Here is a 16,530-nt window from a genome sequence, read left to right on the forward strand (position 1 = left end):
ATCGGAAAACTTCAATGGAGAAGAAACACCAGTTGAAAAGCAAATCTACCAGCTCGTTTAAAAAGAGACCCAACAGCCATACACAGTCAGAGAAGCTCCTCGCTGATCTATATGTCTCTTGCTCTGGTGAAGGCCTGATCCTTCCTCAGTCCTCAGATCACTCTAGCTTTGGTGCAGTTGAAGCCAGAGCCTCCCCAACTTCTGAAGATCTGGGTGATAAGGATATGAGTTTACCTTTATACAAAGAAGAGAAGAAAATCCAATTGGATGCTAAGGATAACAACCCTACCAATGAAGAGCTGGTGGGGTGTAGTAGGGAGTGTAGCGCTCTTGCTGGGATGCAATGAGGTTCCTTGCTTGGAACGCTCACGGGCTGGCCAGTGCCACTGCCCAGCTTGACCTCCAGTTAATTTTTTAGCTTGCTCACCCAGATATTGCAGTCCTCATTGACACAAAATTGAATGAGACTGCTTGTGACAAAACTCAGTTTGAAATTTAGCAGATATCTCTCTGTTTCTAAAATTCATCTTAATGGCCAATGCCTGGATTTGGCTTTTGTGGGATGCTGACAAGATGCAGGTCCAGACTTCTAAAGTGCAAGCTCATTGGATTTCTATCGAGGTGAAGCACATAAGTTCTGACAGAACTTTCTCTGTTTTAGGGGTGTACCTCAATCCGGATTTCCGCATCTGTAGGTTCCAATATGATGAGCTTAATGAGGAGCTTTCTAGCCTATGTAAGCTCAGTGTATGCTTAGGCGATTTGATTGATCACTGCTTTGTCTCCCATGACTGGTGGGACGGCCGAGAGTGGAATTTCAGTCTTCGGATTCTTCCTCGCACTTCTTTTGACCATAGTGTTATAGTTATGGCGGTTGAGAGAAACCATATCTTCACCTGTGGCAAATTGGTTTTCCGTTACTTCAATTACTGGGAACAATTTCCTCAATGCACCAAACTCATTGCAGACTGTTGGTCCCATCATGTTGCTGGCTGCCCCATGGTTAGGCTTGTTTCTAAACTTCAACTTGTTAGAGACAAGCTTCGGGAGTGGTCTAAGCAAGGCCCCAATGATCTGGTCAGAATTATTGAGAGACTCAGACTGCAGGTAGGAGTGGCCCAGAACCTTATGGATAGGGGCGATTTGTCGGCATCCTCTCATGAGATTAAGCTCCGCCTCACTCTCCTTAAGCTTATCAAGATGGATGAAGAGCGACTGAGGCAAAAGGCTCATGTGAGGTGGATGAAGGAGGGCGATTCTAATTCAACAGGCAGACAACGGAGAAACCATATCCGCATTATCATGGATGGAGAGAGAGTTCTTTCTGACATGGATGAAATTTTTGCGTCTTGCACCACTTACTTCAAAGACCTGTTGACTAACAATGCAGGTTTAGGGCTCATTCTTTTAAATGTTTGTACAGGTCTGAGGGTGATTGAAGAAGATGATGAGCTTTTAGTGAGTCATATTCGCGATGAGGAAATACAATGGGCATTATTAAGGGCGAATAAGGATTCAGCTGCTGGACCAGATGGTTTTAACAATCACTTTTATCAATCATACTGGTCCATCATTGGGCCCGATATGAGCCTCGCAGTTAAGGAGTTTTTCCAGTCCGGGCGCATGGTAAAAGGAATCAACAAAACACACATTGTTCTTCTTCTCAAAAAAGAGGGTGCATGGACTATGGACAAGTTTCGGCCTATATCTCTTTGCAATAGCATTCTTAAATTCCTCACTCGTATTATGGTTTTACGCATGAGACCCATTTGGTGTCGCATCCTTCATCGGAATCAGGCGGCCTATATCTCTTTGCAATAGCATTCTCAGTCAAGAGGTGGTTCATTCTCTTGTTCACAGTAAGTCTAAAGCTGTGTGCGTTAAAATCGACCTTAGCAAGGCATATGATAGAGTGAATTGGCGCTTCATGGAGAATAGCCTTATACTGCTAGGCTTTTGCTCCAACTGGACTAGACGTATTATGACTATTGTTTCTACTGTGACCTCTGCACTGCTCATTAATGGTAAGGAAGGATCCTGGTTCTTCACCACAAGGGGGTTGCAGCAAGGAGACTCCCTGTCCCCCTACCTGTTCATCGTTATGATGGAAATTCTTAATCGCAGTATGTTGGCTTATCTGCAATTGGGTAAGATCCGTGGCCCTAAGGTTAGCGCTCTAAGCTCAATTCATTCCTCCTTCTATGCTAATGATGTCTTTGTTTTCATTGAAGGCATGAAAAAGTTCTTTCTAGGTCTTAGAGATTGTTTCTTCTAGTTTGAGGCTTGTTCAGGACTCAAAGTTAATCCCAACAAGACCTCTGTGTATTTCTTTAATCTTTTTGACTTAGAGTGTAGCAGACTATGTGCTATCACGGGCTGGAAAAGAGGTATTTTGCCCGTTATGCATCTGAGTCTGCCTCTTCAAGACCAGGCCATCGCAGGGAGCTAATGTGAGTACATGGTGATGAAAATTAATCAGAAATTGGCAAGCTGGAAGCAGAATCTGCTTTCTTATGCTGGAAGACTCTACTTGGTTAAACATGTTCTGACATCTATCCCTAGCTATTGAATGATGGCCTTGTGGATTCCTTTGTCCACGTGCAACCAAATTGAAAAGTTGTGTTCGGGTTTCATTTGGGGGGATGATCTGGAGGCCAAAGGGGCACACCTTATCAGTTGGAATGCTCTTTGCAAACCAAAGGTGGAGGGTGGAGTAGGGCTTCGGCGCATGGTGGATATCAATAAGGCTAATTTATGCTTTCTCAGGGTCAAAGCTATCACGCAGGACTCACTCTGGATTGATCTCGTCAGGGCCAAGTATCTAACCAAAAAGAGTATGTGGTAGTACAAACTAAGTAGGAGCGAATCTAGCTTATGGAAGCGGGTGATTAAATGTTGGCAGTTAATTGAATCTCAAGTTCATTGGAGAGTCAACAATGGTTCAAGAGTTAAATTTTGGCGCGACCGGTGGAATAGTGTCATCTCCAATATGATCTCACCTACTAGTTGGCTGCTAATTTAGGATACCATGAACTGCACTATTAAGGAGTTGTTTGCCGATCAAGAAACCTATGTCCATATGTTCCTTGACTGTATGAGCATTCCCATGCACCTCTCGATGCTTGAGGATCGTCGACAAGATATACTCGAATGGGTGGACTGTGGTTCCTGACTGCTTTCAAGACATCATATCTGGGACATGCTATGAGATAGTAGTCCCGCTCAGCAGTGGAGGAATGCCATGTGGAATGTTGGAGCACCTCCCTGTGCTGCATGGACGACCTACCTGGTAGTTGAAGGTCGCCTTCATGTTGATGCTAGAGCTCAGAAGCATGGACTCTACCTTGCTTCCAGATGTTATATTTGCAAAAGGGCTCAAAAAGTTATCAACCATGTCTTCCTCCATTGCAAAGAAGCTAAAAGCCTGTGGGAGTTAGTTATCAAGAAGTTCAGGCAGAGTAATTTCCATCCACTAACGGTTAAAGATGCGCTCGTATGGTAGACCTTTCGCAAATTTAAAAATAAAGTCATCTTCAAGTGCTGGAAAAATTTGCTACACATAATCTTTTGGCACATTTGGAAATGGCGCAACAATTGCAAGCATGGGGAAAAAGTTGCTATGAACTATAGTGGTAAGGCACTATGGAGCTACTGCAGTGACTTTATGATCTCTTGAGATTGGAAGCAGGGTGATAGACAAGCTATCCAAACGTGGTTACAGGTTGGGCTCCCTTGGGGAGGTTGGTGGTGGGAACATGGAACTTTCCATAATATTCACATTGCAGTTTGCCAAAACAAGGATAGTGGGATGTGGCTGCTCTAGTTAGGGAGAGTAGTGGGCGTTATATCTTTGGTATCGCCTGCTGGAGTGATGCAGCCAAAGCCACTGATGAAGCTTGGGTTCTTCAGCAAAGTCTTATAGCAGTCCAAGAAATTGATAGGAATGCAAGCAACATCAAAGCCATTTACAATAATGGGTTTTTCATCAGCCGCTGCTGCAAGTGCTTCAGAGATGATTCATTACAGCAGATTTTGCCAATTGCAAGTCGACTGTGTAACAATCTGGTTTTCATTAGAGATGACCCTGCTCCCGAGGTGTTCATCTTCTTAAAAGAGGTGACAGTATGCCACTATTTTCAAGGTATGGCATCAGCCGTCCCTAGACTGGAGGCCATACAAGGATATTTTGTAAATTGTTAGGATCTCACAGATCCCATTTTTGTTGTAAATACTCTCCCATTTTTTGTCAATAAATTTCGGGACAACCCCCCCAGCATCAGTTCTCCGGAAGAGGCAACCACAAAATATATTTTGCCAATTAACATGAAACTAATGATGCACTTGGTATAGTGAGACTCACCTTTTCAGCTTGATTGTGCTTCTCTGCATCCCTGTGAATCTGTGATGCTTCTTTGGGCAGCCATTCTTTCTCCATAATTTGGCATCGCAAAAGCAACAAAAGATGCATCTAAGTTTAGACAAAGAGCCCTGTCTAGTCACTAAGAATTGAAAAACTTGCTCAAAGACACTCACTTTAGTTGCCTTTCCTTTGCTTCACCAATTTTGTGAACCTTCTCCCCACCACCATCTCTCCATTGTGCCTTAATCTGTCTGAATTTTACATTTGTCTATGCGACTGAAACTGCCAGAGAAAAGGCTAAGCGGCTCGGTCATTTCCTTTTCACAAAGATCAATTCAACATTCTGCTAATTGATAAATATCGTATTAGTTTCAGTATAGTAAGATTGACATGTTTTATGTTAGTGAAGTGACTTTTGGCGAGTAGTCTTCGTTTATGTGAAAATCACTGAACCCTAGATTGGATGCAATATGCCTCCATGGATAAAAAAAGATATGGTTTTTTTTATAACATGTTAGTAATGCATGCAAAAGAAAATACATTCAGCTACCATAACCAGCTGATTTCAATATATATATATATATATATATATATATATATATATATATATATATATATATATATATATATATGCTGACATTTAATTTTAATGAGAGGCTGGCCATGGCATGCAGTGGTACAAGTCACGTGTGCGCCTGGCCGCATTCTGTTTTTCCAACCCATTCCAGCCCTCTCACGAGAATGTGGACAATCAACAAATTGGCAGTCTATGGATATGGTATCTAAGATCACCACGGATCTCAGATCTGCAGTGAAACAAAGGCGACCTTAGTGGCAGATGAAGGGGAGAGGGGGCTGGCTTTGAATCTTGGACGAACCTTTTTCTTTCGGGTGAGAAGGAGGTTGACAACCCACTGTCCCAAAAAGAGGTCAAGAACTCCCTCCCCTCGAAGTGCATCGGACAATAGGTGGGATTCCGTACACCCGTCAACTTAAAGTATCGAGCAATTATATCGTTTACAGTTTAAGAGAGTAGCACTTATGAAAATCAAATCGATGACGTGACTTTTACATGACAGTCTATGCGGTGCAAAGGCCCTTGACCTCAAAACAATTTTTTTTTTTTTAATTTCTCATGATCTCATAAGTTTGGATTATAAACCTGGAGTGTATCTTCTTCATATTTAGGAAAATAATATGCTTCTTAATAGCAAACCAAGTTTTACTCAACCAGCTTTCGGCTGTTTGAACAGATATTGCTATTAGATTCCCAAGGCTTGACCGCGTCCTATAAAAACCAGAATTGAATCAAATGGGTTGGTTTGGTGAATCAAACATCATTCAGTTGAATCAGTACAGAATCTGGAAAATTAATCGTTATATTAATTTTAGAAAAACATGGAGAAAATATAATAAAAACTAAACTCAAAATTGAAAAACACCACAAATTCTATAAAAAAAATAAATAAATAGTTCACGGTACGTGACACCCTTGCCATAAAAAACGGCTTGTGAACATGAATCGGCGAGGCTACCGAGCCGATTCACCAATTAGGTGAATCAGCCAAACGTATTAAAAGGTAATTTCAGGAAAAAAGTAGATGAAAAAATGTGTGAAAATAATAAAAAAGAAAAGTGTTAAAGTATATTAAAAATTAGCTAGAATTTGACACGTGGTACCCCCGAATCGGGCGCCCTAATCAAATCTTTTTGCCACCGATTTGATTTTAGTTTAACAAACCAATTCTTAAATCGAACTAATCTGCAACCAATTCAATTAGAATCAACTAACTTAAGCAGATTTTTCGTGAAGAGATGCAATTTCATTGCTACAAGTATGGCCAGAACAGGTCCAATGACCGACTCGGGTTCGCTGAATTGGTAAAAAAACATTTATAAAAAAAGTAAAAAATAGTTTTCAAATAAGAAAATTACGACAAAAAATATTTTAAAAAAAAAAGAGAGTATGGTCAGAAGAGGTTCAGTGATCGAATCGGTTTCGCTGAATTGGTAAAAAGTAATAAAAAAAACATTTATAAAAAACAAATAAAAACATTTTAAAATAGTTTTCCAATAGGAAAATTACGTCAAACAAAATTTTAAAAAATCAACACACAGCACGCTCGAATTAAGTATAGAATCAAATTGGTTTGCACAAACCGATTTTAATAACATGTTCTACAATTTCAGAGCATCTGATCATATAAAAAAAAATATTTTTTGTAGTGAAGTTGCAGGTAGGTGGCCCATACTGACCAACTTTAAGTGTGGAGGATCATGAGGAGATTCAACCACTAAGTTCTTAATCCAAGTAGTAAACTACTCTGGTTGACTTGACCCATGTCCGGGCCAAGTCAACTTTTGATCCACCAAACTGGGTCCAGTCGGTCACCTGACCAACTGGGTCCAAGAACCGAAACCGAGTCTCCAACCATATCGAACCGGTGCGGTTTCAGACTCGGAAACCGGGCGATCGCCGTCAAGAACGGTCAATAATGGTGCTGCATACAAAACCTCCACGGCGTGTCAAACTTTGATTGGAGGCATTAAATGGGAAACCGCATTGGAAAAATCTGTGTGTAGGTTCCGTTTCGGGGATCTTTAGTGGACGGGATCTTCGTGTGCTTTCTCTCTTCCCCTTCTTCTTCTTCTTCATCTTCTTCTCTCCCTGTGGTTTTTTTCCTGTGTTGGTGGTGGTTCTGCTTGTGGGGAGGGCCTAATGGGGAGGAGGAGGAGCTCAAGGAACCCGGTGAACGTCCTGTTCAGCTGGGTTAGGAAGCAGTCCATCAAAGTCAACATTTTTCTGGGTGTAACCACCGTGGTGGCTATTCTTCTGTTTCTGCGGCTTCTGGTGAAAGATCACAATCATTTCTTTGTTGCATCGGAAGCCATTCATGTGGTTGGGATCATGATCCTTGCATATAAGCTCCTGACCTTAAAGACTTGTTCAGGTTTGTTTGATTTCGTCCATCTTTTCCTGCTCCCTCTTAGTGCTGTTTTGTTTCAATTGGAGGATAAATTGTTCGTGGATTTAGCTTTTTTCAAGCCTTTTCGGGTTTCTGTGGGCTGTCTTGTCGTTGTGGTGATCAATTCTGTATGTTAGGGTGGGAAAAATTTGGGTGATAGAAGATGAATTGCTTTATTGGCCGTCCTGTTGGGATAGCTGTGTTGTTTCTTCTTGTTTGTGCTACGACTCATTTACCAGAGGTGCTTCTGCTGAATTGATGTCTATAGCACATCATTTCGAGGTCTAAGTTTTGCTTCATATGGTTTTTGTTTGTTAGCCCAACTTGGAGGAGCTCTGGCCAGTAGACCGCAGGGCTTTTATTTCGACGTCATTTTAGCCCCTTTTGGGCCAGAGTTTTGTCATGCTTGCTCAAGATGGAAGTTCTAAAGTCAAAAGGGCTTTCACCTTGTAGTCTGATATTGTTAGGGGTGGAACTGTGACTCTGAAATTTAAATCAACTGGACCAGGTATCTCCACCCCCACCCGCCCCACAAGAATCTGTGTCTCTCTTTCTGTCACTTCGTTTCAAGATCCAGTTTTCTTCTGTAACATGGTGGCGACAGTAGCTAGCTGCATGCTGCATTCAAATCTATATATATCTTTTCGTATGCTAAAGCGTAATTCCAAAGAACCGCATCGATCTCTTGGAAGACTTACTTAATTGGATTGATACAGTATCTGATCAATCATTGGATGGGGAAGAACTGTAGTTGCTTAGTCTTGCTTGCTAACAGAGTGTTGCTTGAGACCCTCAGGACACAATGATGGTTTCCTATTCTCCGTCACAATCTCACCTTTAGCATGGAATTTGTCAAATGTTATGCTAATTTCACTTGGGACTGCAGTGGTCCTTATTGTTTACTTCTCAAATATCATGTATGTCGACGTTGATTGTCGCCTCTTGGTTGTGCTTGTTCTATGAGCCGACATCCTGGTGGTTTCTGAAATGGGTATAAAATGGGGATTGGTTTGTTAGCCCAAAGCACTGTCTACTGTACAAGCTCAATTCTCCCTTCTCTTTTGGTTGTTAGTACTTGGTCATCTCCAAGATAAGTCTTACTATGTCATCTATGGCGTTGTTTTTTCTTCTTTTCCCCATTCTGAGTTCTGCAAGCATTCATTCTAATCTGTTTGTTACCTTGTGGTGTAGTTGATATTAATCTTTGATTTTTGTTGAATGATGAAGCAATTAACAACGTGATATCAGTCTTAAACAAACTAGCTCATGGCATTAAGCCACTAACTCCTATCGGAGGCTTCTAACTTGACCAAATACACTTCAGGGCTCCAAATTTGGTCCACATCAGCCCAAACATTACCTCACTGTATGAAAATACACCTTGTATAAACTCCATTTAGATCTTCATTTTCAATCATGGACAGTGAATTCTATTGCACAATTTGTGATGCAACCTTTGCACCTTAAACCAAGTATCTCTTTCCGTTTTTTTTAGGTAAAAGGGTTGTTCTTCTTCCTTATTAACTTCACAGCAATTTATTTTTGAACTAAAATAAACCTATTGAGATTTTCACATTCATGGAAGGATGAAATGCTCACTGTTTATTGAGCATGTCTTATAATTTTTCCTGTGGTTCTCTTATTCTTTCCATTTTCAGGTCTTTCACTGAAATCACAGGAGCTCACTGCTATATTCCTGGCTGCAAGATTGGTGTGTAGTTTTGCCATGGAAAATGACATTCACACTGTTCTTGATGGTGCAACTCTCATTTCAACACTTTGGATTATCTATATGATGAGATTCAAACTAAAGTCCACCTACATCAAAGAATTAGACAGCATGCCCTTGTACTACACAGTTAAGTACTTAAGTTCTTTCTGATATGCGTGCTTGGTTAAATCAGCCTGTGTGATGAATTAATTGTTGGAATGTGCTTAAGACCTATCTGGTCACTATCATAACGTCCGTTATTCCTGTCCATTTTTTGTTGGCTGGCTCTGTATCTGATTTCTTATTGTCCTCAACTATACAAAACTCGAGCTATAATGCAATCTTGGCATGGGACCAAATCCAAGTTACCCAAATTACTTTATTTTTTTCTCATATTTAATTGAAAACTGAGCAAAATCATAGGGGTTGATTCAATATGGATGAGGATAGCCTGAGTCCCATGTGACAGTTATTGTTTGATAATTTACCTTTTCTATTAATCAGGAGTGGTGCAGGCATTCTTTCAGTTTTGCTACTTGATCCAGCCTGAACTTCAATTTTACATGGTCTTTGACAATTTTAGTTATTCTGACCTGCTGGAAATCGATATTGATGAGTCATTACATGCTTCGATGTCCTGTTCCTAATTTCTGTGGAAAAATGCTAATATTAATAGGTGAAAAGTTTCTTGCTGATAGTTGCTTTTCTGATGAACGCCTTCCTCCTATAGGTTGTTCCTGCTACATTGCTTGCTGTATTTGTGCACCCACATACAAGGCATTCCATTTTGTACAGAATCATTTGGGCCTTTTGCGTCTATCTGGAATCAGTTTCTGTCTTGCCTCAGTTGCGCCTGATGCAAAATGCAAAGGTACATACCACAATGTAAACTAACCTTGTTCTGTTCCAATCTATTGTAACCAATTGGACAGTTGGATTGATGCATCACATATTATCCGGGTTATGGTTTGGGAAGGATAGAGGTTCATACTTTATAACTTTTTGTTCTCTAATATTGTTTGGCCTACACCTGCATGTGATTGTATAGCAGCCTAACAGGAGTATTAGTCCTTTGCATTATGATGTCTTTTGGGGGGCATCTGATGGCGTGAAATATATGTGGGGTTGTATTATATTTCCTGATGCACAGTAGGAAGAACACTTCTGGAAGAACAGCTGGACCCCCTTGGAGCCAACATTCTTTCAAGTTTCAACCCTCTTGGGTGAACCTTTTCTGAAGATTGTCACGCCTGTTTGATTTTGGGGTGTAAGAGAATAGGTGAAAATTTCAACCCCTCAGTACTCCTTGAAATGCTTTGCAGGGTTATCAGACTCCACATCTGAATGGCATCCGTTGAGCTGCCTTACTTCCTTGCCTGATCTAACTAATACGACTTGGTTCATTTGGCTATTCGGATGAGATCATCTCTGTTTATGCACTTATTTGTAGTGGATCATGTTATTTTTGGTAAATTAAATTACTGACATTGCTTTTGAAATGCTCTTTCAGATGGTCGAACCATTTACTGCTCATTATGTTTTTGCATTGGGTGTAGCCAGATTTCTGGGTTGTGCTCACTGGATCCTTAGGGTAAGTTATTTCTTGCTTATATGACAAATGAGGACCGCTTTTGTAGGGACACCCTTATCACTGGCTTAAGCATGTGTTGTTTTGGTCATCTACATTTTTGTACTGGGAAAGAAACCATGTGATGATAACAAAAATGCCTGTTTGTTATTTAAAAAATCATTAACGCATAAGGCTGATATGTCATTCAATTTGACTTCTGCCATAGTGCCATTTGCAGTATATTGACCTGTGAAAAGAAGTGGCTCTTGTATATTATGATGATGATTTAAAAATAGAATATTATTCACGATCTAACAGTTTAGGAGCAATTAAGTGGAACTATGATCTCACTTAGCTAGTTAAAAAAAAAAAGTTAAGACTGCCTTCTGTTTCTGAGAAAACTCATAATATGGGCGCTGGTGTGGCCTATATATTCTTGCTCACAACGTAACCCAGCTAACTTGAGAACACCAGTAGTACTAACCCACTGGATGTTCCTTTTTTCAACCATTCAAATGAACGTGAAACCATGTTTAAACATTTGTACATTTAAAATTCAACTTACTGAAAAGGTTAGAACTTAGGAGTGCTAATTCATACATAAATTTATGAATGAGAGTGACTGCATACGGCCAAAATTTTTCTGTCAGATTTCGATCATTGATATCGACTTCCCCTTTCATTTTCCAGGTTCTCATATATCGATCATTGATATTTAATTTTGCTTTCATTTTTCAGGTCATCGAATATGGTCCCGCCTATCTCCTACTTGCAGGAAGCGGGTACTATTTCTGGTACTTGTGGGGGCCTATGGTTGTCATAGCAGAGATTGTCCAGACAGCTATTCTTGCTGATTTCTGCTACTATTACGTTAAAAGGTGAATTTTCTGACCACTTCGGGGAAGACCTTAGCACATGCTTTCTTTTTCTTCCCAATGGCTATCACTTAATTGCTTATTACTTCAGTCTTCAACTAAATTGCTTACACATGTTTTCCTTTTCTGCTATACAGTGTCATAGATGGGCAGTTGTTGATGAGGCTCCCCTCGATGGTTTAATATGAAGCCACGAGTGATGAACTGAAGACTGAAGATGGTTTGAAGTAATTTAGACAAAAAATTCTCAAATGTCGATGTGACCATGTTTATGATCAAATAGCTTGTTTCTTTGCCCTTTCTTCCTTGGTTCTATTCTTTCGGTCCGAGTAAAAAAAGAAGATGGCTGCAAACTAAGAACAAATTGCGGGATAAAACTAACAGACTCGTAAAGCTCTTCCTTTCAGAAGGACAGAAGAGTTACATGTGCTGGCTTTTAGAGTAGAAGTTGGTTTCAAGTAGACAATGTTCGTTTTTTGCAGTAGAAAATTTGGTTCCTCCTGTGGTCCTACAGCGTGGATGGCGCTAATTCTTTTTCCCCCTCTAGAATGCTCTCAAACTTTGTCAGTCAAATCAGACTGTTGACGTGCTCAGGAGAATAAACTGAAGTCTTCTTCAATCTACTAATGGATTCAGCTTGGTTCTTCAAATTCTGTTGAGAATAAGCCACAGATTTTTCCTTTTTCTTTTGCACAAAAGTTGATATTTTAAAGACTTAAAAACATAGTTTGTTGGCGGATTTCAATGTCAATCAACGACCAAGGGCGTGCTTGAATGGTGGAGGAAAAGGTTATGCCTCAAAGTATTATAGACTATAGAGTTCATCAGAACACGCAGCAGGGATGTCGAAACGCCTCAAATATGAATTAGATAAACACTTACCAATCCAATGTATGAGATCTTCACATATTTGGATCTAAATTCTGATTTGAATGTGAATAAAGAGAAGAAGTTCATGTCGCATCCAAATCTAACTTTTAAATACACTCTGAATCCGAACCTTCTTATTATATATTTGAAGCGGATATACATTTATTTAAAATTAAATCTGAATTTGAATCTGAAACTGATGAGCTATTTATTTAAAATTTAATATGAATCCAATAACTGATCAGCAGCTATATATTTAAAACTGAATCCAAAGCCAATAAAATGTCATTTCTAAAATGCGAATCTGATTTGCTTTTTCATGTTGAAATCTCCCCCTATGACCCACCTCCATCCTCCATCCATTTCCTTCAAAAACAAAGATGAAGAAGCTCACATGACCAAATATACGGACAGGTTAGGCCCCGTCCGGACCCGAAGAACCGAATCCGGCGCTCCTCTTCAAAGCCTCAAACGTGGCGAGCACTCTAAAGAGTAAGGCCACGTGTAAAAAGAAAAGTAGGGTCGACCAACTCGCCCGTCAGGTCTCTCCAAATCGCACCACGTGGCACCTTACCTTTTAAATTTCCCCACCACGTAACCTCCGCCTCACGTGGTCCAATTTTGCAGAGGCAGCACGTACCACGTGGATGACTCGGACCTGCCACCGATAATCTCGGCCCTGCGGATAAATTCCAACGAATGAAAATATCGCAGATAAATACGACACATCTAAACTATAATTAGCTCCGTCATTAGGTGGCCTTGATCTCAATTAGCGTCCCCGCGAAGCACGCGCCCTCGACTACGTGGCACCCTCGGGTGCTCCTAGTCGCGCCACGTGGTGGGACTCCCCACCCTCATCCCGTACGGTTACGGGAAACTCGTCCCCTCTCCCCCACTTGGAGAACTTTCCCCTTTTTCTATTTATTTTTTTATTTTATTTATGTTTTCGGAAAAATCCTTTTTTCTGTTCTTCTTCTCTTGCGTCTGTTCTGTTGCAGTGAGGGTGATGGGAATCATGGCGGAAGGAGAAAGGGGAGGGGGAGGAGGAGGGTGTTGATTTTCTTTCGGGCGCACTCTTATTTTTGGGGTTTTGCTTTTGGGTGTTTTCTGTTTTTTGGTGGGGAGATGGGAGAGAGCGTTGGGGAGGACGTGGAGCTGAGGTTGGGGCTGTCCATCGGTGGCGGCTTCATGCAACCCGGGGACGGGAAGAAAGGGGGCGACGGTTTCTTCTGCGGCCGGCGGAACGACGCGGAGGTGTGCGGTGAGAGCAAGGAGGAGGCGGAGGAGTTGATGGAGCAGCGGCGGAGGAAGGAGCTGCACGCCCTCAGGCGGCAGGCGGCTCGGCGGAAGCGCGAGGAGAAGCGGGGAGCGATGAAGGCGAGGGACGGGAAGAGGGCGAGGGGAGGAGAAGAGACGGGGGAGGGAGCAGCGGCCGGAGAAGGCGGGGGGATTAAGAGGGAGGGGTGCACGCCGAGCGGCTTTCCGGCGCTTCCGATGATGCAGTATGTGGTGCAGAATGGGGACAAGGTTCAGTATATTCCGGTGGCACCCGGTTGCTCGTTTCCTTATGTGGTGCCTTGCTGGCCTGCTTCTTCTCCGTCTCCTATTCTTGCCCCCAAGTCTGATGCGAGGAGCGATGCCCTGTTTTTGCCGGTACCATACAGGTCGTTTCCCTCTGAAGCTGCTGCTGGCGCTAGTATGCGGCCAGGGCCGCCATCTTCGTCTGTTTCAGGCGGGTGCCGCTCCTCTGCGGCTTCTGACTCCAAGAGCGGAGGTGAATTCGAGAGATCCTCTTCAAGATTCTTGGAGATTCTTGTTGATTTACTGGACCGGAGCTCATTTTTTTCGCCCCTTTTTTTTTTCTGCTTGTTTTGATTGAGTAGGAGGGAGCACCGGCGAGTCGAGAAGCCAGAGCCATTCGAGCAATCCTCCATCCCAGCAGCTCAGGCAGGGTAGTGTCTCGTCTCAAGCTCGGTCGGAAGCTGTCGACAATGCCGACGTCAACGCATCCGCTGCGCAGCTGAACGGATCGCCGGCGGCAGCGGAGAACTGTGAAAGGGTTACTTCTGATGGTAACGAGAAGCCGCGTGGACGATCCGTGCCGGCAATGCGGGAAGAAGGGGAGAAGGGGCGGAAGGAGCCAAGCTTGCCGCAAATGCCTTGTGTATCGACCACCGGCGACGGCCCAAACGGGAAGACCATTACGGGCTTCCTGTACCGGTACACCAAGAGCGAGGTGAGCATCATGTGCGTCTGCCATGGTGCCTCTTTCTCGCCGGCTGAGTTCATTAAGCATGCCGGAGGCACCGATACCGTCCACCCCCTGCGCCATATAATCGTCGTTCCTTCCTCTGCTGACTGACATACACTGTTGTTCTTCATTTTCCTTTTCTTTTTCCCTGCTTATTTTGCTCTGCAATTGCTGTCTTCATGTTGGAGAGCTCTTTTTCTGCCTGTGCATTTTGGAAGGGTTGTTTTCTGAATCATGGTGGGGGCTGCCATCTGGGTGTTAAGCGGGACACTACTAACTGTATATGAATTAAAAATTTCCTGAACTTCTCTTACATTCTCCTTCTTCTTCTCCTCTGTTTTCTGTTCGTCTTGTTCTCTTTTTCTCATTAAGGAATCCTCCTCGTCTTTTACATGCAACATTACCCAACCCTAAATCTATTAGCTGGCTGAATTGGTTTCGAGTCTTTTGTTATTCGTTCTTTCTGCAGCAAGAGTGTATCTCTGTTCCACCTGTAACTGGAGAGAAAATATGGTGGAAGTGGGGAGTTGGGTGAAGTTATCAACTAGGATTGTCTTGACAAGGAGAACTTGGATAAAGTGCCTTCTATTGTGGAAGCTTGTCTCCTTTGTGATGAGCAATTCACCTCCCTCTTAATTTCTTTTTGGCTTTCTAATCCGTTCTTTCCTTTTCTCCTTTTGCTGCTTCATTCCCACTTCTGCACTGCATTTTATGATTTTCATACTAATGTATAATATATTTTACTAATACATTAATTTCTTGGTTTGACCCTATTATATTTACTTATTTTCATGTTATTGTCTGATTAGTTTACTATTTTCACTTAATATTATCCTCTGCTTATCAATGAACATATCCTTCCTGTCTTCTTCACAGCATTTGTTGACACAGTTCCTCACTTCTCGTTATGTGGTCTCTTTTTTATCCGTTTCAATTGCTGTGGTTCTCACTCAAGATGGTAGAATTGAACTGCACTTCTCCACAGAGTAACTGAATCGAGTAGGGATACCATGGGAATTATACCTGTTCATCTTAGCAGCAAAAATAAAATCAAGTTGCACCAAGTTGTAAAGCTTTTCATTTTCATCCTTGGAATATAAGAGAACAGCTGCTGGGGATATGGCCCCTATCTTTATTCAACGAAGATATGGATATCTACAAGAAAAAATATGGGATCCTGTCTGATCCTGATTCTATACATGTCCCTCATCAAAGGGATTCCAGCCTCTTTTGCTTCCTCCGCAGCAGTCTAAAACCTGGGTTTTCAGAAATTAGATCATGCAAATGTCCGACTTCAGCAGCAGGCCAATCTTTCATCACAAAAATGCTGAAAAACAGATGCCCTACAGAAGCTGGAATCCATTCAGGTCGCAGGCGACTCGAACTGCACTTTTAATCCTTACCCGCATCATCTTTAGGCATTTTACAAGGACCCAGTCTTCACTATCTCCAGCTGATCTGTTCGATCATCCAGCAACTCCTAGACTGAGCACTCCTTCCTCATATCTAGCAAGACATTCAACACCCACTTTCATATTCTTGAACCAGGTCACAATGTGAATATTAAGAATCATGAAATATTAAAAATCGTTCCTTCAGGCCAACGCCATGTCCCCCACATAATGCCAATCACACCAGTTTTAAACTATGATTTTGTCCATCTTCCTCCGTTTTAGGCTAAGGGTATGTTCTTCACATCCGATCCACGCCCTTCACTTCTTTTAATTTTCTCTTCTTCATTATGTCTTCTATTGTACCTCAGCTTCCATCTAAACCAAATCAGTAGATGGAAGCAGTACTTTCAGCATTTATCAAGCGTCTTGTTACAGAATCTCTGTTGATGCCACCATTTCATGCTTTGGAGAAGGTTTGGGGGAATTTGCCTCCAACAGCCAAACTGCTTCTACCCTTTTCCATATCCTTG

At 42.0% G+C, this 16,530-nt stretch overlaps 2 protein-coding genes across 2 annotated transcripts; both read left to right on the top strand.

Moving 5' to 3' along the window:
* The first annotated feature begins 6,909 nt into the window (after nucleotides 1-6,909).
* Nucleotides 6,910-11,784, top strand: LOC116251059 (uncharacterized). The gene is made up of 6 exons (XM_031625126.2): nucleotides 6,910-7,311; nucleotides 8,985-9,184; nucleotides 9,768-9,908; nucleotides 10,548-10,628; nucleotides 11,346-11,485; nucleotides 11,620-11,784. Exons 1-6 carry the CDS (start codon nucleotides 7,080-7,082, stop codon nucleotides 11,663-11,665), a joined length of 840 nt encoding a protein of 279 aa, XP_031480986.1. The 5' UTR covers nucleotides 6,910-7,079; the 3' UTR covers nucleotides 11,666-11,784.
* A 1,534-nt stretch (nucleotides 11,785-13,318) lies between these two features.
* Nucleotides 13,319-14,919, top strand: LOC116250078 (ninja-family protein 5). The gene is made up of 2 exons (XM_031623453.2): nucleotides 13,319-14,129; nucleotides 14,239-14,919. The coding sequence occupies exons 1-2, from the start codon at nucleotides 13,481-13,483 to the stop codon at nucleotides 14,715-14,717; spliced, it is 1,128 nt and encodes a 375-aa protein (XP_031479313.1). The 5' UTR covers nucleotides 13,319-13,480; the 3' UTR covers nucleotides 14,718-14,919.
* Nucleotides 14,920-16,530: the final 1,611 nt, after the last annotated feature.

Source organism: Nymphaea colorata, chromosome 3 (genome assembly GCF_008831285.2).
Source record: "Nymphaea colorata isolate Beijing-Zhang1983 chromosome 3, ASM883128v2, whole genome shotgun sequence".
Classification (NCBI taxonomy): domain Eukaryota; kingdom Viridiplantae; phylum Streptophyta; class Magnoliopsida; order Nymphaeales; family Nymphaeaceae; genus Nymphaea; species Nymphaea colorata.

Coding starts and splice junctions, on each gene's coding strand:
- LOC116251059 (XM_031625126.2), top strand. CDS start 7,080: ATGGGGAGGAGGAGGAGCTCAAGGAACCCGGTGAACGTCCTGTTCAGC. Junction 7,312..8,984: donor GACCTTAAAGACTTGTTCAG/GTTTGTTTGATT, acceptor TTCCATTTTCAG/GTCTTTCACTGAAATCACAG. Junction 9,185..9,767: donor GCATGCCCTTGTACTACACA/GTTAAGTACTTA, acceptor TTCCTCCTATAG/GTTGTTCCTGCTACATTGCT.
- LOC116250078 (XM_031623453.2), top strand. CDS start 13,481: ATGGGAGAGAGCGTTGGGGAGGACGTGGAGCTGAGGTTGGGGCTGTCC. Junction 14,130..14,238: donor TTCTGACTCCAAGAGCGGAG/GTGAATTCGAGA, acceptor TTGATTGAGTAG/GAGGGAGCACCGGCGAGTCG.